Below are 22,893 nucleotides of genomic sequence, written 5' to 3' on the forward strand. Positions count from 1 at the left end.
ATTCTAATTGCCCGTATTTGACAGTTTACGTGACATTTTAATATTATCGTGTAATACTTTATTGGACGGATAAATTTTATCCAAGCATTAAAAAATCGGCCCTAAATCAATTCTACATAAAATAATTATTGAAATATTACGAAGAAAAAGAAATGTAGGTACCTACAAAAGAAAACGTTTTATTGTCTTGTTTGGTGACCAATATGTACAACGTGAATTCCTGAAAAAATATTGAACCCTAATTGCAAAAAATTAGCAAGTTTTAAGAATTTTCAGCTGTTTCGTCATACAATAATAATATAGGTACTATTATAAAGTCAGTCCATCGTTTCAACGTTGTCAACTTTTCAGTTTATTATATATAAGATTTGCAACTTACATATTTTAAGAACCAACTGATAGATTTTACGCCCAAATATAATATTATTATTTACAGTCGTCAAAAATATGGAGAGTAGTCGATGTTGGAAAGATGTTTATTTTTTCAACTTTATTCTGTGAAGCCTTCCTTATTCCTGTCTATCTACTGTCATTTTAAGAAGATTTTACCAACTTCGAGACATTTCTCCTTACTTCCATCCTCATGGGATACCTATTCCTCTAAATTCGTCCACTCAAACATTTGTTTATTAAATTATATTTCTTTTGAATCGCACATAAATTAATTTTCATACCACCGGTTTGGAAGCAAACTAAAAAATGATCAGATAAAGATATAAAATACGAATGAAGTGTGTAATATTATAACGGTACAGAATTTATAAATTCCCTCAAAAGTTTGAAAGTTGTCCTTTTGCTTGCTATGGTCGCATTGCGTGATCAAGCGTACCAAATGTTCGTCGCTTGGCTAAAATATATTTAAAAAATAAACAAAATCAACTTATCAAAAGTGCTATAATTAAGAGTTTTTGTGCTTTTAGTCAAATAGGTATATGGTGAGTGCTTTCTATATATTTTCTTCTATTTTATTTGAATTAAATCTACACTAATAAGATGAAATATTTAATTGTTTGTTTGTTTGAATTGCAAAGGATCCGAAACCACTGGACCGATTAAAAAAAAAACTTTTATCAAGGGCACTTCAACAAGGGCTTTATGGTGTTTTTATCCCGGGTCAACCCAGGTGGAGCTGCAGCCGGGACGAGCGGCTAATTAAATATTAAATACCTTATTTCTTTAGTTTTATGAAATAAACACTTTTAAACTGAGATAATATTATGATGGGTACGTTTACGTTTTAAAGTTACTGATATTTTTGTTGGCTAAAATTTAATTCCGAATATTATCTTTATATTTTATAGAATTAGCCGTTCGCCCTTTGTCGACCCGAGATAAACACAAAATTAAAAAAATATCTTCTATTTGTAACTAGGAGAGCGCCCCAAATCACCTGAGATTAAAACTTAAAATATACTTGTATGACCTGTTTTGCTTCAGAAAAAAAAAGAACGCGTTCGCTGAGCACACGTGTCAGAAGTGAAACTTCTTTGGCAAGATTCAAAGATACCAAAATTGTCGCCTTACTCCATGACGTGATGGTATTGCTGTGACGCGACCTTCAAATTTTACTCTCAACGTGGTGAGATTTTTCAAAATTGTTCAAGTTTTTGATTTATTTATTACTTATTAGGTACCAAACATAATTATTATAATACATATTTTTTTACCAGAAAATCATAATTTATCGTCTCATTTTCTTCATAGAACACATAGTTATAAAAGTTAGGTATAATTTTCGAAAAAACAAACTCTAATTATGTAACGTGTTTCATTTTATGGTGTTCTTCAGGCACATAAAATGGTTTTATTGCTTTTAAAAACTGCGGTTTTGCAGAAACTATACTATAACTATGCATTGTTTATGATTCCAGTTCATTTGTGGTGACAACGTTGATAATGTCAGTACATTTTATTCGAAAGCTCTCACTTTAAAGAAAGTTTAAAAGTATTAAAGTTCAAACAATACTCCTACTTTGTAGCTGTGAGCAGTTTTCATATTTTTAAAGCCAAAAGAGTATAGAAAATTAATAATATGGATAAATTACCACCAAGTGCGATATTGGAATTTAAAACGAACCAAATAGATGAAGTTCGCAAATTATTTAATTATAATGATGTTAAAAAATTGGAGCAGGACTTGGATAATTTTGAGGATTGGATTGAGAAGCAGAATCATTTTCTTGTTCGACGATTTGGTAAGCACGATTCTATTAAAAATTAATGACTAACTTTTTTTTACAGAATTTTAGTGAAAAGATTAATAATATATAGTCTTAGGTAGTGATTAATTTTCATAATATGTCCCTTACTATTGTTGCGGCACGCTTTACAGATTCCTTTCATAGTAATAAATTTTATTTTCAAGTCAGAAATTTAAATTGTAATGTTAGGCTTACAAAAAAGAGCACACACGAACTGTAATAAAATTTATTTTAGTATCGTTATTCTTTTTTTACAAAAAAGTAATGATAGATATTCTATAATAACTTTCAGATAGAAACTACCTAGAACGTCTCCTGGTGGCAAGTAAGGGTTCCGTAGAAATCGCTAAAAAACGGCTCGACAAATTGTGCTCATTTAGACGAGCATTGCCGGAGTTCTTAACTAACTTTGATGTGAGAAATGAATTCGCTTCGACGATGAAGTGGAGGTTTGTATTCCTATTTTATGTATTTTTTTTTCTATTTTAGAACTTTAAATTTTTATTTTATGTATTGTTTATTTTCCTTTATTATGTATATCTCTTGTGTTATATTGAAATCTTGAGATCTTTGATACGAAATTGAATAAATGTTTAGGTACATTTTCATTTAGGTACTTTAAACGGCCTATTGACAAACATTCTATGCGGTAACAAATTCTTATCAAACATTTGATTTAGTCACTTTAATTCTCTCTAGGTATGTTTATTAGTCCCATTTAAATCACGTACCTAAATAAGGATTAAAAGACGTACGAATTCAACTCAATAACTTAAAAATTTTAATTGTCTGAAAATGGTAAGAACCTTTTGAGTGCCTAACTACTATAGTGACCCTATATGCCCTTCCAAGAGAAAAAATATTTACAAAGTGCATAAAATAAGTTCTTTATTATTATATTTACATTTTTGTAGCCATTCATGCGTCATGCCGAAGCTAACACCAGACAATTATCGAGTTTTGGTTACACACGTGCATGATCCAGAGGCATCTGACCTTGTTGATTTTATACAATACTACAGGTTTAATATATCGGTAAGTGACCCCTAAAACAGAGTTTTAACAAATGTTACTCAAACAATAAGTTTATTTATTTATTCATACTTTATTTTTCTGACAAAACTTAACTAGGAACTTAATCTAATTATAAATTAAAACAAATGGCGGTCTTATCGCTAAATAGCGATTTCTTCCAGACAACCAGACGTTAGACGTACGAAAGGAAGTTAGTTTGAGGAGAGGAATAGGGCAGAGCATAAATATAATAAGTAAGAATATATATTAATATGTAACTATAAGATTATCGAGAAATACAATATATAAGTTGTTTATTTAAAAAAAAATTGGACGTCAACGAGATTAGTATGTATAATGTCTAGATAGCGATATAAGAAGAAGGTCGTGTTACACAAAGAAATCAAGAACGGCTGAACAGAACTTTTATCCCAAAAAAATATAAAATGAATAACAACGAGGATGGAGCCACGGCGAATAGCTAGATAAATCCTCTAAATAATAAGATAAATAAGTATATTTTAAATAAATAATAAACAAATATTTCAGGACATTTTTCACACACGGCTTTATCTGATCCCATACTAAGCTTTCGCTTGTGTTATGGAAACCAAATGGCTGATAAACATACGTATAAAAAATATACAATTTCAAATTCAAAACACAGAGCAAATATCGATGTTCATCACACAAAAATTTGGTCTGGTTGGGAATCGAACCCACGACCTCTGGCTTGGACGCAGAGCCACTACCAACAAAGCCAACCGGTCAGTCAAAATCAAAATATCAATTAAAACATTTAGGTAATTTTAGTATTCTATTTATATTTCGACATTATTATTTACTACCTACACAATTATAACTACGACAAAAGCATTCGATACAATATAGAAACTAAACCAAACTTTGTAATCAAATTTCGATCGAGAAGAACATTTAAGTGCGAAGTAATGTTTTGAAAGTTGCCACTAAAATATATATTGGAATCCTATGGCAGTTAGGTATATTTAGGTATACCAGTTGAAGCCCTTGACTTCACTTGTGATATACTCGAGTAAAAGTAGGTTATGTGCAAATACTACCTACCTACTACCTTCACTAAATACAATCTACATACGTATATTATTATTATGTACAGAATTCTGTATATAATAATAATATATGTAAGTAATTACTTACAGATGATATGATCAAGAATTTTTGCGATATATCCATCCATACATCGTCACAAAATTTATCTTTTACAAAAATAGTAGGATAGGAGAGGATAGTATTAGGATAGGTATTCTATTTATCAATGACATGTTAAGCCGGCTACTCACGTACCTGTAGCAGGGGCAATTTTGAAATTGGACCCTTAATTGTGATGTGAATAGGCAAGCAGGGGCAATTAAGAGAACAACTGAAATTGCTCTGATTGCACCGCGCGTCCACCAACCAAGATTGTTCCAATATTGCCCCTGCGGCAGGTACGTGAGTAACCGGCCTCATGCATCTTAATATACAGATCTTTATTTCTAAATACAGTATATTATTACATATTATTATATTATTATTTAAATAAAATACATTGGAATTTCTTTTAATTCACAGCTAATGGAATACATGTTCAACCACGACTACAACGCTGGCTACGAAGTTATATTTGATACGAGAAACTTTACACTCGGAGTTGTATCTAAATTAAACCCACTTGCTATGAAAAAAGCTGCTACGATCTTCTTGGTAAGTTTTCGAATAAAGAAAAATAGATATAAACTTTTGTACATATAGAAATAACTACAATAGTACCTATATTATGTTCATACATTTTTAATACACTAACAACAATTTAAAAGTTTAAGATTACAAATCAATGTTTATTACAACATGACACAAAATTTACTGTTATTACTACCGTAGGTAATGTATCGATATGTAATATTAAAAAAAATACTGTATAAATGATATTAAACTCAAATATTTTTTGTGAAAATTGAATACTCTGTAAGGCTTTGCCCATTTCTGAAGAAGAATTACACAAAATTATAAAGTCGAGGAGGAAAAGAGGTAGAAATTTATATTTTCGTTCATTTTCCTCACAATTGTTGTTACAATTATAAAATCGATATTGTGTTTGAAAAGGTTTTACAGTGAAACCTTATAACCTTCTTTCATTATATGAATAAAATTTAAAAATAACTTCAATAGTTCGAGAATACTGATGTATTTTTGTTTTTTTTTTTTAGGAAGCTATTGGGTTAAGACTTAAACGGCTGCATATAATAAATGGCTCAAAACTTTTTGATGTGGTTTTGTCCATCATTAAACAGGCGCTTACAGAAAAATTGGTGCACAGAATTATTGTTCATGATAATATTGAATCAATACATAAATACATTTCTCCAGAAATCTTACCAAAAGATTATGGTGGCAAAGACAAGAGTATTAAGGAACTATGTGGTAAGTCAAAAATAATAAAAATAATATGTAAAGTGGAAAAAATGGAGCTTCTATAATAATTGTAATAGGTAAATGACGAAACAACAACATATCAAAAACCTTAGTCAAAAACTATATTTAAAAAAGTTATAACTTCATATTATGCTAAATTAGTCTTAAGTAGGTATATTGTATAACAGAAATAACTGAATCATCTTGCGCTTGACGACGCGGGTCTGTTCTTGGGTCTGGGTGTTATTATCTATATATGTATTTATTAATTAATGTTATATTTATCGTCGCCTAGTACCCACAACACAAGCCTTAGAATAGAATAGAATAGAAAACACTTTATTGTACAATGCACACAAAAACAAAATTTACAAAAAAACGATATTTAACTTAAAATAAATGTACAATTTGGCGGCAAGGCGACAAGCCTTAATTGAGCTTATTGTGGGACTAGGTCGATTTGTGTAATAATGTCCAATAACATTTATTTATTTATTTATTATTTATTTATTTATTGTTTATTTATCTATTTAAAATTTCATAAAATTAATTTAATTATTAATCACAGATAATTTTCCATATATTGCATGAACAATTTGCAAAAAAATCTACACATGAAATTCTCGAAAAGAATTTTTTGTTCAGTGATATTGGGAATTTTATTTTTTGCAAAACAAAAGCATTATTTGAACAAACAAATTCGTAAATAAATTTAATCAAATTCCTGTAATGCATTCCATCCATTAATCAAATTTGTCACTAAATAATGTTCCAGGGTATATTATCTTTTGTTCTATATATCTCCCTTATTTTCCCCTTAGTTTGGAAAATGAACGGATTTTCCCGTTGACACCTATCTAGATCGATTAATCACTCCCAAATACGCCCCTGTACCAAAATTTGCCGAAGTTTTCTGAGGACCAAACCAATATATTTACTGACCACATATTTTATTGTCACGCTGTATAAGGAATAATGGTGTTTAAATATAAAGTAACTGACAATGATTTACTTATATTCTACTAGCGGTCCGCCCCGGCTTCGCCCGTGGTACCTACATGTTTAAACTATCCTATCTCTCAAGTTGGATCGAACTGCACATGGTGTGCGAATTTTATTATAATCGGTTAAGTGGTTTAGGAGTCCATTGAGGACAAACATTGTGACACGAGATTTATATACCTATATTAAGATTAGGTATTTCACTTGAAAAACAATTCTTACTTCGAAACTAAAATATTTCTTATAAAATACCTATTGACTGTTTTCAATTTCATAGACTTGTTTGTAGGAACGAAAATTTATTTATTATTCCATTAAAAACAAAATAATAATGCGACCAACATAGATTCATTATTGCCTATTTTTTAACGGCTAAGCTTTAAGTTTTTTTAATAAAAGTTTTAAGTTCCACAAAACTGCTAATTAATTTTAACTTCATCATTTCCATTGTATTATTTTATGTATATAAAATAGTGTATATGCATTTATTTTCAGAGTCGACTCTCAAAGAAATGTGCACCAACGAACATATTGAGCAACTCAAGGCATCAGAAGGGGCCATGACGGATGAATCTTACAGAGTGACGCTCAAGTTCGACGAAGAGTATCTAGGAATGCCGGGCTCTTTTAAAACTTTAAATGTTGATTAACTTTGAAATATATGACGGTTCTAGAAGATTTGTGTATTTGCTTATATATTAATTATGATTTTAACAGTTCAGTTGTGCACTAAGTATCTACTGAAGTACTATTTAAATCCGTGTCTTTGTGAACAAAAGGCTATGGAATAAAATTATGATAGTGACGTCCTATGAAGAAATCATAAGCAAATTAAACTTACATATGGGCTAATAAAATACGTATTTCATTCACGTTTAAAATTATTCATATCTAATATTAGTAGACTTTTGAAATTTTACTTTTAATAAGAAGACAATCTAATTGTTTCAACAGCACAAATTGATGCATTATTTCCTCAACTATTTATTATTTAATTATTCACTAAATTGTACAATTTTCTGTTCCAGTTCCCAATAGTGGATTTTAAAGAGTTTTTAAAATAAAACGCTCGCAAGATTCAGGTCGTGTCCCCTTTCAGTCAAGTCGGAGCGTCTCCACGTCACTCCGGCTGGAGAAATCTTTTTCATTTTCAATGATGATAAAAATGTTTGTATTTACGTAAACTATTATGGAATCTTAATTAATTTCGCGAGAAATATCTAAAATATCTATAGGGTCAACCGGGGCAAATGCAACTATGGGGCTATGGCAACTAGTTATCATAACTAATTTATTAGAGTTGTTGTAATAAATCGCCACCTATGATTCAATAACTCAACGACTAATAAATCTTACAAGTAATAGATGGTGCCCCTACGATGAAAACTATTTGATTGATAGGCCATTGTGTCAAACCGCTATTTTGAAGTTGGTGTGCGTAAAAACAGGTGTCGAGTTTTGCAGACAAAAAAATTGTTTAGGAGTGATTTTTTGCAGGTGTTTTTGATTGGAGACGATTATCACAAGCCGTTAAGCTTATTTCATTTATATTTTTAGTGCGTTAGTTGACTCTATTTTGTGTTATTGATGCAGTTACAATTGCCTCATGAAAATTTCACTGTGGGGTTATTGCAACTGCGAGGTTAGTTACAATAGCCCCTTATATTTTTGTATGAAACTAAAAACACTAGTGATGTGACAGTGTCGATATTTTTATTATGTATCCTTCTTGGTAGTCAAAATATACTTTCTTTATGATTAATTAAAGAAGAACCATCAATTATTTCTTCGATATTATACCCAGAGACGGGTTCATAAGTAAAATTCAAATTAGATAAAGCGTGGTTAAAGAATATAAGTAACTAAAAACGATAGGTAGAATAGTTCTGTGATTGTTCAAGTAATTTTTAGTAAACGGTTGATTAACTAATAAACGTATTTTGTTTGGTTTGCGTTTTTAACAATATTTAACACAAAGAATATTATTTGTTCTGACCAAAAAATAAAATTGACTTAGTAGGTAGTACACTGATGTTTTTTTTTGTTGCGATTTAAAGTGGTAAATCAAAGTAGGTACATGAGTTTTTCCTCTAAATAATGCGGCGCCATCTACGATCGCAACGTTATTGTATAGATAACGTTATTGTATATATATATAGAATAATAAAAATATATCGATGAATAAGTTTTTTGCATTCCCCACACTAATTCTCTAACAAATAGTTGCATTTGCCCCACAATCAGAAAAATAAGATTTTTCCTGAAAACTCGTCCTTGCTACACGGTTATCCAGTTCAAAATCCTATGAATAACATGAAATCTCATAAATATATTCTATATTCGTTGTTTTATATGAAATAGAAGAAGAGCTATGGCAGTTAGTTGCATTTACCCCCGACTAGGGGTTAATGTAACTTTTTCTACCAATTTTAGGAAATATTCTCACTACCAGTTATTTATAAGACTACTGTATTGCTTGATTGGTTGAAAATAATCTTGAATAAATACAAAAATCACTTAATGGGTCAAATAAATGACCAAATATAAAAGGAGATAACTGCAACCGATCAAACTTGAAACTTGTTATTTTTTAGTTGCATTTGCCCCGGTTGACCCTACCTCTAAAAAAATGTTACTCCTAATAAAATAAAACGAGCAATGTGCCAGCTGTTCATATTTTATGTTGTTTCTATTCTTTTATTGATAAATTCCTGATAGCTGCAGTGTTTATAACTCTTTAAATATATATTATATAAACTTATACGATATTTATATTTTATTGTACGATAAATAAAACAAACTTCGCCTGCGATCAATGGGTTCCAAACAATCATGGCTGACCGCCACGAGTGATCATAATTCACAAGGACCACGCCTTGTCGTTTGGGTCACTGTCTATAAGTCGTTATTTATAATATCTCTGCATCTGCACACTTTTGTCAATAATATTCACATAAAATATATACTTTAGTAGCTATCCTCACAGGAGAAATGTAACTTGTCGTACAACTTTCTCCAAAGTTGTCAGTTGGCTGTGGAATTGGTGAAAATAAAATGGTAAATATGGATGCCAGACCACGTGTTGTTTTTCCCTATGATTGTAAAGATGAATGTGTGATTATACCCAACCAATAGAAATTATATAGCGAAATCTTACCTACCTATAACGTATCCTTTACCGATCGGTAGTTTTAATAAGGGATACCTAATTAAAACTGAATCTTTGAATTGCCGTTATTTATGAAGAAGCAATTCAATTTTCAAGACATGTTCTTTCACCAAAATCTTAAAAATAGTAGGACAAGATGCCAAAGTTGTAAAAGTCGCTGCAAAATCACCAGCGAAAATATTAAGTAATTAAAAATTCCTAAAACGTACCCGCAGAAGTCAATTAGTAAGTCCGAGATCCGCAATATACATACACCTCATAATTCCCCACTCATTTGAATAAGTCGCACAAAATTGTATGAAATATCATGGGGAATGGTTAACTTCCCGTAGTTTTAATGAGCACTAGCTGTGCCCCGCGGTTTTAACTGCATTGCTCCTCTTATTGGTCTAAGCGTGCTGATAAATAGTCTATGTATAAGCCTTCCTTGATAAAAATACACTATCTAATGGTGGCAGTACACATTGGGCCAACGCGTTGGGCCAACGGGTTGGGCCAACGTGTAGAGAGCTACTTGGCGGTATGTTGGCTTCATTAGCCTAGTTGGCGCCAATATTGGCAGGCCAACCGAATGTTGTCGGTTTTTTGTGCACACATCAAAGGATCTTGGCGCGCTCCACAAACAGCGTTCACACGTTGGTGTCTTGTTCAGTTTGTTGTTACTCGTCAGCGGAGACAGTATCGTTGCGCGTCAATGAAATTTATTCCGATAGCGATGGCGGCGCCGAGGTTTTACAATTCGTAGAATTGTATCGACATGAAGGAATAATTTGGAATCCACGGCATGAACTACACAAAAATAAAACCATATGACTCAATAAATTAGATGTTCTATTTTCTATTTATTATATTATTCTAGATGTTTTTCTTATCTCACTTTCATACAATGCGATAAAAAAATGAATATATTTATAAAATGAGTAAAATAGTATTAAAAAGTTACTTGTTCTTAAAAATTAAATAACAATAATTATACAATGAGCATGATTTTGATCAAATTGTGCTTTATTACATAAATAATATTATCATTTAATATAATTATAATATCTAAAATCTAATCTTTAAAGTTTCGTTGTATAGGTAGTTAAAATTAAATTAAATGTAAAATGTACACATTTTAAACATTTGAAAAAATCTAAACATAATAATGTTTTATTTATACAGATATAAAAAAGGACAATAGAGATTGGAAAATGGTATCATCGCAGACGGCAGAGTACACTCATTGTTATTGATGCACATGTACGTAATAATTAAACGCACTGTATATAAATAAATTGCCGCGGCTGCAAGAACTTCTACGGACTACGTCCATCTTTGAAGCGCCAATGCAGAATGATCAGTAAGCCAATGTGTGAACAGGAATCTTCATTTTTGCCCAACACGTTGGCCCAACACGTTGGCCCCATGTGTACTGCCGCTATAACAGTGAAATAATTTTTTAAATCGAACCCATGGTTCCTGAGATTAGCGCGTTCAAACAAACAAACTCGTCAGCTTTATAATATTAGTACGTATAGAAAAACCGAGTGGTCACATTTCACAAATTGAGTTTTCTATCCAATTACCTGAGCAACGAGCTACATTAAATTTTTGCACGTCTGCTTTTCTAGACCGTTTGAAATGTTTAGGTTATTGTTGGATTCCGAGTGTCCAAGCGTTCTAGCCGTTACAGTATAGTGAAATATTTAGCTATTTTGTCCTTTGTATTGTATTGTGTGTCTCGAATAACTTTCAAATCATCATCAATTTCATCATTGCTAATCTGGTGATATTATATGAAGCAGCGGCGGCCTTACTCATTGCGAGGCTCCGGGCGGCAGGCCCTTTGCGAGGCCCTTTGCTCTTTGTGAAATGTATGTGATGCGAAAGTAGGTTGTTTGGTTTAGGTATTTGTCATATTTGAGGAGAAATGATAAAGTTATACAAATGAATAAAATTTGAGTTTTATAATATTTATACAGGGTGTCCCAAAAAGTAGTGATGAACGGAAGCTGGGAGGTAGAGGACCTAGAGGGCTATCCGAATCACCCCCATGTATGTTATGCGATTTTTCGTATTTTCGGAGTTATGACATTTTTTTCAATTTTTCATCTATCGCTGAGTACGATGAGATTTTTATTTATGGTGACGTGAATTATTGCGCTAGATGCTTGATTTTTTATGTGTGCTAAGCTGAAAGAAAGGCCAATTCAGTATGGTAACATTTACTATCGTTAGATCTTCGAATGGAATAAAAAAAGAATTAAATGCCAAGAAATATGAAATTACCCAGTATGTTCACAACTTCAAGGGCCCATAAAAAATAAAGTCACATAAAAAAAGTTTTCCATTTGGCTTTTAAAAACTTGCTCTATCTATCAGGTAGCTACCCTAAAAATTTCATTTTATTATTCAGAAGGCTTCAATCGAAAAATTGAAATCTAAATATGGTAAGTGCCAAAATTTTATTAACATGGTGATCATTAAAACCAATAAATAGGTGTTTATTACTTACCAGATTTTTTTTAAATAATCCCGCTGTTGCTCAATGCAAGTGCGACATCACCGTAAAAAGTTGTCTTTTAAATGTCTGAATGCCCTTTTATCATTTTTATTATTTCCGGGTTATTTCTTCCAAATTGTGGCATTCTCTCAAGTAGCCGAGGTCTTTTTGGTATCCCCATTGATAAAAATCAATGGGGTTTAGGTTGAGGGACCGTGGAGGCCAGGCTTTAAGGCAGGCGTCACCGGCGCATGCGCAGGCTGCAACGACCAATCCATCTTTCAAGATATCTTTGCCCTTTAGCCTGGCCTTCACGGTCCCCGGACATAAACCCTATTGATTTTTTTCCGTGGGGATACTACAAAGACGAGAGACTGCCACAATTTGGACGAAATAAGTAAATAACCCGGAAATTCATAGTAGCAGAAGAAACCATTAGAAACGATAAAAGGGCATTCAGACATTTAAAAGACAACTTTTTACGGTGATGTCGCACTTGCACTGAGCAACAGCGGCGTCATTTTAAAAATTTCTGGTAATTAAACACCTTTTTATTGGTTTTAATTTGTTTTTATTAATCATCATGTTAATTCAATTTTTGCACTTACCAAATTTAGATTTCAATTTTTCGATTGAAGCCTTCTGAATAATAAAATTAAAATTGAAAAATCGCATAACATACATGGGGGTGATTCGGATAGCCCTCTAGGTCCTCTACCTCCTAGCTTCAGTATATCACTACTTTTTGGGACACTCTGTATATTTATACATAGAAAGATTTACCAAATTAACAAATACAGAGATGATAAATTTTAAAATTGATGTTTGCGGCTTTTCCTAAGGCTAAAATCTTTAATTAAAGCACTTTCGATTGAAAGAATAGCAAGGGCTGAAAGCCGATCTTGTGTCATCGAATTCCTCAAATATGTTTTAATAATTTTAAGCCTCGAAAAACTCCTTTCAGCAGTGGTCCATTGAAAATTTACATTTGGGGTCGCATTTTTTAGAGGACGCAATTTTATTTTTTTGATGTGTAGGGGGGGTCAGTGTGAAGCTATCACCAATTTTGTGGGGTCGCCACCCTTGTCCCACGGCCGCCATCTTGAAAATAGCGGTTGAAATGGTTTTTACGATATATCTCTTAAACTATTTATCAGATAATAAAACAATGTTAACATTATTCGTTGCAAATTAAATTCTCTACAACTTAGGTTCAGTAACTTTTTGTCGTAGAACTATAAACAAAAAAGTTATAAGCGAAAATGTTCAGAAATTAGAGATGTTTATATTTTTCAATAAAACTTTTTTTTATAAGTTTACGAAGAAATTATATCAGACCATTTTTGTAGATTGTTTTTCGTAGAACAACTTTTATTTACAACATTTTTTCATTAAGTAAATAGCTAAGGTTTTACAGCCATCCGAAGTGAGTACTATTTTAAGTACTCTTTACTATACAGAATACGATATATTATGTGTGTACTAATAATAATTTGTCACCAGTAATTATTTTATTTTTGTTATAATAATATTTTTAATAATTAATTTTACAATATTATTAATAATTAATTATTGAATCTTTTCCCCACAACCCAGGAGGTAGAGTCTGGAAGTGCGTTTTTTTTTACGTCGAAAAGCAGGGCTGAAATGTTCTGCAGTGTGCTTCCATTGTTGTGGAGTCTGGGAAAAGAGCCAATAGCCAATTTATTATGTATAGTTACTACTGAAAAATAGTACTCACTTCTGAGCGCTGTAAAACCTTAGCTATTGACGTAATGAAAAAATGTTGTATTTAAAAGTTGTTCCTCGAAAAACAATCTACAAAAATAGTCTTACATCATTTCTTCGTAAAATGATAAAAAAAAGTTTTATTGAAAAATATAAATAGCTTTAATTTCTGAACATTTTCACTTATAACTTTTTTATTTATAGTTCTACGACAAAAAGTTACTGAATCAAAGTTGTAGAGAATTTAATTTGCAACAAATAATGTTAAAATTGTTTTATTATCAGATAAATAGTTTAAGAGATATATCGTTAAAACCCTTTCAATCGCTATTTTCAAGATGGCGGCCTTGGGACAAGGGTGGCGACCCCACAAACTTGGTTTTAGCTTCACACTGACCCCCCCTACACATCAAAAAAATAAAATTGCGTCCTCTAAAAAACTCAAGGTAAGGCCTAAAAAATGTAACATTTCAATGGATCACAGACGCAACTGTCACAGGTGTGGTGGCAATAATTCTCAGAGCTATTTCGATAGTGGGGTAAACTTCAGTTAATTTGTTTTCTATTATGTATTTCAGCACCGAGATAATATCGTCGTTTCCTTCATACACACGCATGAACATACTCAGTACACGCACACATTTTCATTTTTTTAAATTTGCTTGGGTGGTTGCTTGTTGCGCGAGGCCCCTGCAAGAGCGAGGCCCCGGGCGATTGCCCCGTTCGCCACCCCCTAAGGCCGCCTCTGATATGAAGTGTCTTTTCATTATTGCTGTTATTCATTAAGTTTCGTGGTTATCTTTCATCATTTTGGCTATATTACATTACATTTTGCTTTACATTTGCTTAATTTTTTCCAAATCTGTTTCGATTTCAATTTACACCAATGCAATATCTTTTAACACCTTCCATAGAGTTCACATCACGCCTGATTCGGATAACTAATTACCCTGGTAGTTGCAAGTTTCACATTTTGAGTAGTCATTGACTATTGTCCCTTTCAATACAAGCAGGTTCCAGTTACACTGACTAAATAATGCATTAATTGGTAAAAGAAAAAACATTCTTTCAACAAGAGAGCATAGAAAAAGGTAGATTTTATTATAATGTTTCAAAGAGGATGACAAATAATAAATCTAAAGAATAAATGAAGGAGCAAATAAAAATGCGACTCTAGGGCGGAATTCTTAGATACCACCTCCATTTAATTCCCAAATATTGCTCCATATTTTCAGCGTTATTATGATTCCCAGATAATCACTGTATACATAATCCAATTCTACATGACTGACGTAATCCACAATACGCGGATAAACAAACAAAAAGACCGACCTTGTAAAATATTTACATGTCTTTTGCCCTTTCTCTCTGAGTATAATATATTCAAAGCTCGTAGACGTCGAAAATTGTTTGTCTAAAAAAATGTTTACAAAATTTCACTGTCCTTTTTGCGTATTCATATTATTTATGCGTTAAAAAAGACGTTAAAACGTATGTTTTGCACCGGGGATGAAATTCGCGGAAATTTGAATGAGCGAGAAATTTCACTGTACATTGTACAAACATACTTCTAAATGTTTTCAGGATCTAATTTTTAGCTACAATATTCTTTATTTTTTATGTCATACCTTTACATCATACTTTTTTGAAAAACCTTAATATCGAATAGTAATAAATATTATAAAATTGTATTATATACCTACCAACTTTACAAAAGTTGTTAAATTAAAAACAAAAAGCACGGTTTCAATAAATTGAAATGCAAAAAGTATGCATTCGAATGTACGTCTTGCAGCGTTTTGTTACATACAATATTATGTATTACAAGAACCACGTGTTTGAATATGCATTTGCACATAACTCGTAGCAATATCCAAGACGATGCCCCTAAAACAAGAAAAGCAGGCGTGACACAAATCGTTTATTCATGAGTAGACGAATGCCGCGTCTCGAAATCACATATTTCTTATATTCCAGCTATGTCTTCAGCTATTCATTCCATGATGACTTGCAATTTTTCCTTAACGTGCTTCATCACTCGATATTTATCTGATGTAATGGATTTCCTCTGTCATATTAATATTTGGTGAACTTGTGTTTTCTTTTGTTTTTCGCTTGCGAAGGGGACGTTCATTGAAAAATCCGATGATGACGCAGCTGAAATGAAATCACAAACAAAAAGATGATCGGACTAAGAATAACGCACTTAAAACGACCGAATTAAAAAGAAGGGTTTGTAAATTTAAAAACAAATACATAACATAGTGTTACTAAGGGAATAAGATAACATAAATGAAGTGTCATCAAGTGAACCCGTGAGTATTATGAAGAATAATAACAGCAATGTAATTTAACTTTGTAATAAAATTCTTTCCTTGTACTGAAATGTTTTAATGTACTTCGGTGTGACTTGACGATAAAAAATTCTCTCTTTATGTTCGGAACAAAAGCGGGGAGGTTAGCGGAGTGCGAATCAATGTTTTAATTTAGGTTAATTTTGGGAAATTTAAATTAAAATGAACTGTTGAATAAAGGCTTGATTTGAAGACACTTGGGCCTTGATATAAGTAATGCTTTTGTTTGAAACTAATATTCAGTGCTGGAATTTTTTTGTTAATCTTTTGTTAATTTGACGCAAAAATATTTACCTTCAAATAGTTCCGCATCAAAATACAGAAGTTATTATTTACTCAGTCTTGATTAGAATATTGAAAATACAGTTTCGAGTACGCTTCGCTATTTATTTTTTTAAATTAGCTATTCTAATATACAATTAGGTGAAATTATATTGTTAATACACGCTGGGGTTATATATACGTTACTTCGTTTTTGAAAGTCTTATGACAAATCATACTCATTACATTGTATACATGGTAAAAAACTTCACAAACACATACATTAATTACTTATAGATGCAATTTATTCCTATAGATTTTAAAACATATAAACTCCATAAACACCCTTATTTTTCATAGGGTTTCCACATCCGTCTCAAGCCGACTGAGCCTACATTTACGGTGGTCAATACATCAGTGATTGAATAATTTGCGTTAGGTGATTGATCTGCCCTTTAAACTTTCCTTTTTATAAGAAATTGGTTTTGGGATTTCCTTATGTAGCTCCTTGAATTTTTGTTTAACCTTAGTAAGTAGATCTTTGTGATTAAAACATTGGGAAAATGAATTACGCACCAGGGTGAATATATTTAATTAAAAAATAATTGCTATTTCTTTTAAAATTGTGTAAAAGAATCTGCGAATTATGTCTATTTTTATTTCCTTTTTCACGTTGTAAAGCAAGATGTTCGTGCACATTACAAATTGCTTCTTCAACAATAAGAACCTGCTTTGATTCTAAGATCTAATATGCATACTTTCATAATATAGAACATTACATTCACTAAAATTTAAATATTTCATAATAAATATTTCCGAATACTATCTATTCAAACTAAACAACGCTTTTTAGAACTTTATGAACCGGAAAATATTATCTTATATTTTTTTAGTACAAACTTTATACCTACATGATTTTATTATTTATACGTTATTAGACGCACGACCGGAATAAAGCCTTCAATATATAGGTTTTAGTATTAAAGGTCTTATATATTAGAATCTATCGCATTTTTGTAAGTATCAAAACGACCGCAGGATTTAGTTATCCAATTATGGTGGTAAGAAATCACGATGTTTACTTAGGATCGTTATTTCCTTGAAGTGTTTGGGGTCCCTAGAAAAACGTTCACATGTCTCGTTATATTTAGTTACATAAACAATATGTTTTATTAGGTATAATATAATTTTACTTGATTGCTATATCTAGAAACGATTTGTTGATCGTGGTATTCATTTGTAAGTATGTTTCTTTATTTTATTTCAGAATATATGGGATTATTTTGTATTTGATATATTACGCAATACGCATAACGTACGATTTAGTTCATAGCTTGGTATAATTTTTATTCCTTTTAAATCTACCATCATTAAAGAAATCCAGTTACAATTTCTAACTACACAAGAACATCCCTATAACCTCTACATAAATTCAATATCATAAACTCACGCACACAAGCAAAGAATAATTTCTAGCAAATAATAAGCGCTCATTACTTATAGCAGCCATCAGTGAGAGTGGCCATAAAGCTTCCGTAAATATTGTCATACGGAATTATACCGATTACACGGACTGCCTGTAACGTAATAAGCGATATACTGTTACATTTCTCTAGACAGGACGATTAGTGGTCATGTAATGTGTTTAGATATTGGATATAGACAATCCTGTTAGGAGGATAGAATTTTACGAGTCGAATGTTCCGAAGGAGGGATTTAGGCATTTTAAAAGTTTAACCATATTACATATATTAAGATCTCGGTAAAATATTATAGGGTCTAAAGAAGGTTCCCGGTTAAGAATTTAATTTAACTCGTTCTAGAAAGTGAAATGAAAACTTTGTGTAAACTTTGATTTAAATTTATGTCTCACAAATTAACCACTTTGTGATTAAAGGTAGTGTTACCGTCCTTCGTTGCTTTAAAATTTAATATCTAGTTATAAATGTTGATAATATTTTCTAATACGTAATTGTTATTTGAACGTCTTAGAACATAATGGTTAGGGAGCCAGGTGCAAATTTGGTTAACTATTTCCTCTCAAGAGATAATTCGTCAGACGCATGAGAGTATAGTATTATAAAGCCTCGTGAACGTCAGCTGGCGCTCGGTTGGGGGGGTGAGCGGTTGTAGCCTCCCACGCACATAGGAAAAAAAATACATTCATTCATTCATTTCCTCTCAGCTAAAAATTTGTCAAATTGTAGCTAACCCAATATCTCAACGAAAAAAAATAGTCAGCTGGTTACAACATGGTGTATTATACGTCAGCTGGTGTCTCGAACATGAAAGTTAAATTTAAAGAAAAATTTATTTTCCGTTATTTCCTCTCAAACAAAAATTTACCTGATGATAGCTTATATGTAACTGTGGATAAATATATATGTCAGCTGGCTGTATCTTGGTGGAAAAACCGTCAGCTGATACGGGAGGCTACAACCGCTCTTCCCCCCAACCGAGCTCCAGCTGACGTTCACGAGGCTTCATAATACTATACTTTGATGCATTTTACTAATTACCGCTTGAGAGGAACTTGGTCATAAAATCTGCTGCTGGCTCCCGGACCATAAACACCGTTAACTTGACAATATCGTGCTACTTATAAAATTCAATGGAAGAATGTCGATATTAAAAATACGCTTCATCTTACTCAATTTATCTTATATGTAAAAATGAATCGCAAAATGTGTTGGTAAGCGCATAACTCGAGAACGGCTGAACCGATTTCGATAATACTTTTTTTATTATATTCCTTGAAGTAGGAGGATGGTTCTTATGTAGAGAAAACGTAAATATTATTTACCACGGGCGAAGCCGGGGCGGACCGCTAGTTTTGAATAAAATAGTTACCTTATCAATATTGACTCGACTTCCAGAAAATATATTTCGCTCTTTTGAAGCGTTGCCCCGAAGTCAGACGGCTAAGCAATCTTCTCCTTGATTATTATTTATCTAAAAAGATGTCCAGTCGTGTATAATAATAAAAAAGCAATTATGAGTAAACGTACTTTATGATAGACTGTTTACTTAAAAAGTAATTTTATGATGTTACCGTGAAAATATCTTTAGGTAAAAGAAAAATTAAGACAAACGTCCGGAGGGAAATCTTTTTAATAACAGAGGTACTAACAATCGAAATAGAAAAATATCCTAAATTGTTACTTTATTTGTATATTTCAAAATTAAACTACCTTTCAAATGGCTTTATTCGATGGTCATGAATTATCATGACTATGATATAGGTACTTAATTTTGAGTAGAGTTTTAACCTTCTATAAAAATATAGGCATTATAAATTATAATATAATAGCATTATACATTAAAATACTGTCATAAAGATCGGCTTGAAAAGAAAAGGCTATTTAAACTTTTTGATGTTTTTGGCATAAGTAAATACCTTTATAATAAACTAGCTTTCCGCCCGCGGCTTCGCCCGCGTTTTCAAAGAAAAACCTGTTCCCGTAGGATTTCCGGGATAAAACCTATCCTATGTCCTTTCTCGGGTATCAAAATATCTCTATACCAAATTTCATGCAAATTGGTTCATTAGTTAAGGCGTGATTGAGTAACATACAGACAGACAGAGTTACTTTCGCATTTATAATATTAGTATGGATGTGATAACAACGCGACGAAATGAACCTTTTTTGACGAAAAATATCTTGAGGACCGATAAAAATTATTTACCAAAATAATTATAAGTACTTACCTATTGGTGAAATAAATTAAGCTCACATTGTATAGGATGAAGCTTTGATCCCAATTGTTTTATTTGCCGCCCCAACTTCAGCCTTGAATCATCTTTAAATACCTATCAATTTTATTGTTTACTTTCTAATTTTTACTTTAACAAACTATGTGTTAATTTCTTACCATTTATTAATTTACTAACCTAACTAACTAGTATCATTTTATATTTTTGTCGCGTAAAAACCACAGGACAGTGTTCTTTGGCATATTATGATAATATAATTATACGCACAGTTAGATACTTACATATTTTGTAAAATGAAATTGTTATACTGAAATGATTTAAAAGAGCAACTATGGAGTTTCTTGCCGATTCTTCTCCATAGATACTGCTTTCCGAATCGGTGGTAAATTTTAAAAATATGTATTGACGTTTCAAAAGTGCTTCTCGGAGAAGTCTAATTGAATAAATAAATGTTTGAGTTTTGAGTTTGAGTTTATGTTGCACATCGAGTGTAGGTAGGTACCTACTAAAAATATCTACACCAAACTTAATAAAATAATAGCCTTACCGTACATGATCCATTCAATAGATTAGCGAGTTCAAACAAACAAACGAACTCTTCAGCTTTATAATCTTAATACATATAATATACTAGCGGTCCGCCCCGGCTTCGCCCGTGGTACCTACATGTTTAAACTATCCTATCTCTCAAGTTAATCTCTCATATTAAGATAAATCTCGTGTCACAATGTTTGTCCTCAATGGACTCCTAAACCACTTAACCGATTATAATAAAATTCGCACACCATGTGCAATTCGATCCAACTTGAGAGATAGGATAGTTCAAACATGTAGGTACCACGGGCGAAGCCGGGGCGGACCACTAGTATTAAGTATAGATTTTCAATAATTAAACCAGAGCAAAACGCAGCCGGTAGTGGCCCACCATTAAAACGAAATCTCATTAAAACCATCTTTGTTAATCTGTCATAGATTGGAAGGTGCAAATGAAAATTCATCGGGAGATTATCCGTAGATCTGAACGGTGTAATTAATTTTAATTAATACAGGTTCGTTATGTTATCCGTAAATTATTAAATTGGTGCAATATTAAAATCGGACGAGTGAACGTGTAATGGCTGGTTCACACTTTGATTAGTGTGAGTGCAGGTGTTTAGTGCGAGTGCAGGTGTGTAGTGCGAGTAGTGTCCAATTGACTGCGAGTGCAGGTGATTAGTGCGAGTGCAGGTGTGTAGTGCGAGTAGTGTCCAATTGACTGCGAGTGCCGGTGATTAGTGCGAGTGCAGGCACGCTGCGAGTGAGGGGGAAGGGAGGGCGCGCGGGACGTGGCTACTCGCAGTCCACTCGCAAAAAAATAGAACACGCTTCTATTCACTTTACTACACAGCCTACTAAACACTCGCACTAAACAGTCGCTGTCCACACGTAGTACTACTCATCACCTGCACTCGCACTAATCAAAGTGTGAACCAGCCATAAGTGATAATGTGCGGAATAATTATTAAAAGATAATTTGTGTATTGCATGTAAATAAATGTTATTAACGAAAGAGCAGAGGTTATATATAGGGCATGCACCCGGGTTTACCCGGTTCCGAAAAACCCGGGTAAACCCGGGTTTTTTGATGATCTTGAGAACCGGGTCTGAATAGTATGAAACCCGGTTCCCCCGGTTCCGACTAAAATATTAAAATATAAAGTATTATTTATATTTTGCTGCATTATTTTAACAAATTTATTGTATCTGGCAACGTCAGACTCACGTGCATCGCGAACTTTCGTGCCACGCCTCAAGAGTGCCTCTGATTGGTTGTCTAACCTTAGATGCTATAAGTTTCCTACGGTTGTATTACCAAAAAAAAATTACCTAGGCTTCGAAATTGACAAAAATTAGGCTACAGAAATATTTTTATGTAACTATTAGATTTGTCGTGAATTTGAAAAGCTGTTGATTTTACTGTTTCATATGGTATCAAGCTGAAATTTATATCGAATACTCAAGTCTTCGGTCCCTTTTATGTGAAAAAGTCGAACTCACAAGCCAACGCATCAAAAGATACAACCGTAAATGCTGAAAATTTTCGCAAATTTCGTCATTCGCATGGGACTCAAAACCTACAGGATACTTCTCATGAACACAGACCCTTTAAATTTGGTAAAAGTAACGTTTTATAACATAGATAAAGGAAAAATTGCTAGAAACATAAATTTTAAAGTTACAACATTATAAAAAATAGGTTTGTTCGGAGGCCTCGGAGCGCGAGTCCGACTCGCACTTGGCCGGTTTTTTGCTTTACAGTTTGCAGATAATTAATAAGCTTTAAGTTTATATGTGATATTATGATAACAAGGTACTTTTATAAGACTGATAAATAAAGAGAAGTATTGAAATTTTGTTTCTTTACTAATTTAATAAAATAAGACACAAGCCGCGTAAAATAAAAGGTCCATCAGGTCCTTTTACAGTTACTTTTGTTTAATTTCGTATTTTTTCCGAAGTATTATAAAAGAACCGGGTAACCCGGTTCTACC

At 32.3% G+C, this 22,893-nt stretch overlaps 1 protein-coding gene across 2 annotated transcripts; it reads left to right on the forward strand.

Annotated features, from left to right (window-relative positions):
* The first annotated feature begins 799 nt into the window (after positions 1–799).
* On the forward strand, positions 800–7,328 carry LOC149899057 (alpha-tocopherol transfer protein-like). Of its 2 annotated transcripts, XM_090114683.1 has the most exons (8): positions 800–935; positions 1,438–1,579; positions 1,872–2,195; positions 2,494–2,650; positions 3,116–3,236; positions 4,809–4,940; positions 5,444–5,657; positions 7,146–7,328. In XM_090114683.1, the coding sequence occupies exons 3-8, from the start codon at positions 2,033–2,035 to the stop codon at positions 7,298–7,300; spliced, it is 942 nt and encodes a 313-aa protein (XP_089970809.1). In that variant the 5' UTR covers positions 800–935; positions 1,438–1,579; positions 1,872–2,032; the 3' UTR covers positions 7,301–7,328. The 2 variants fall into 2 exon arrangements, with proteins under 2 accessions (XP_089970809.1, XP_089970810.1); XM_090114684.1 differs by lacking the exon at positions 1,438–1,579 and having other exon boundaries at positions 811–935.
* Positions 7,329–22,893: the final 15,565 nt, after the last annotated feature.

This window comes from Colias eurytheme, chromosome 21 (assembly GCF_061535395.1).
Source record: "Colias eurytheme isolate Ceu_HAF_F1 chromosome 21, ilColEury1 Martin Lab GWU primary, whole genome shotgun sequence".
Taxonomy (NCBI): Eukaryota; Metazoa; Arthropoda; class Insecta; order Lepidoptera; family Pieridae; genus Colias; species Colias eurytheme.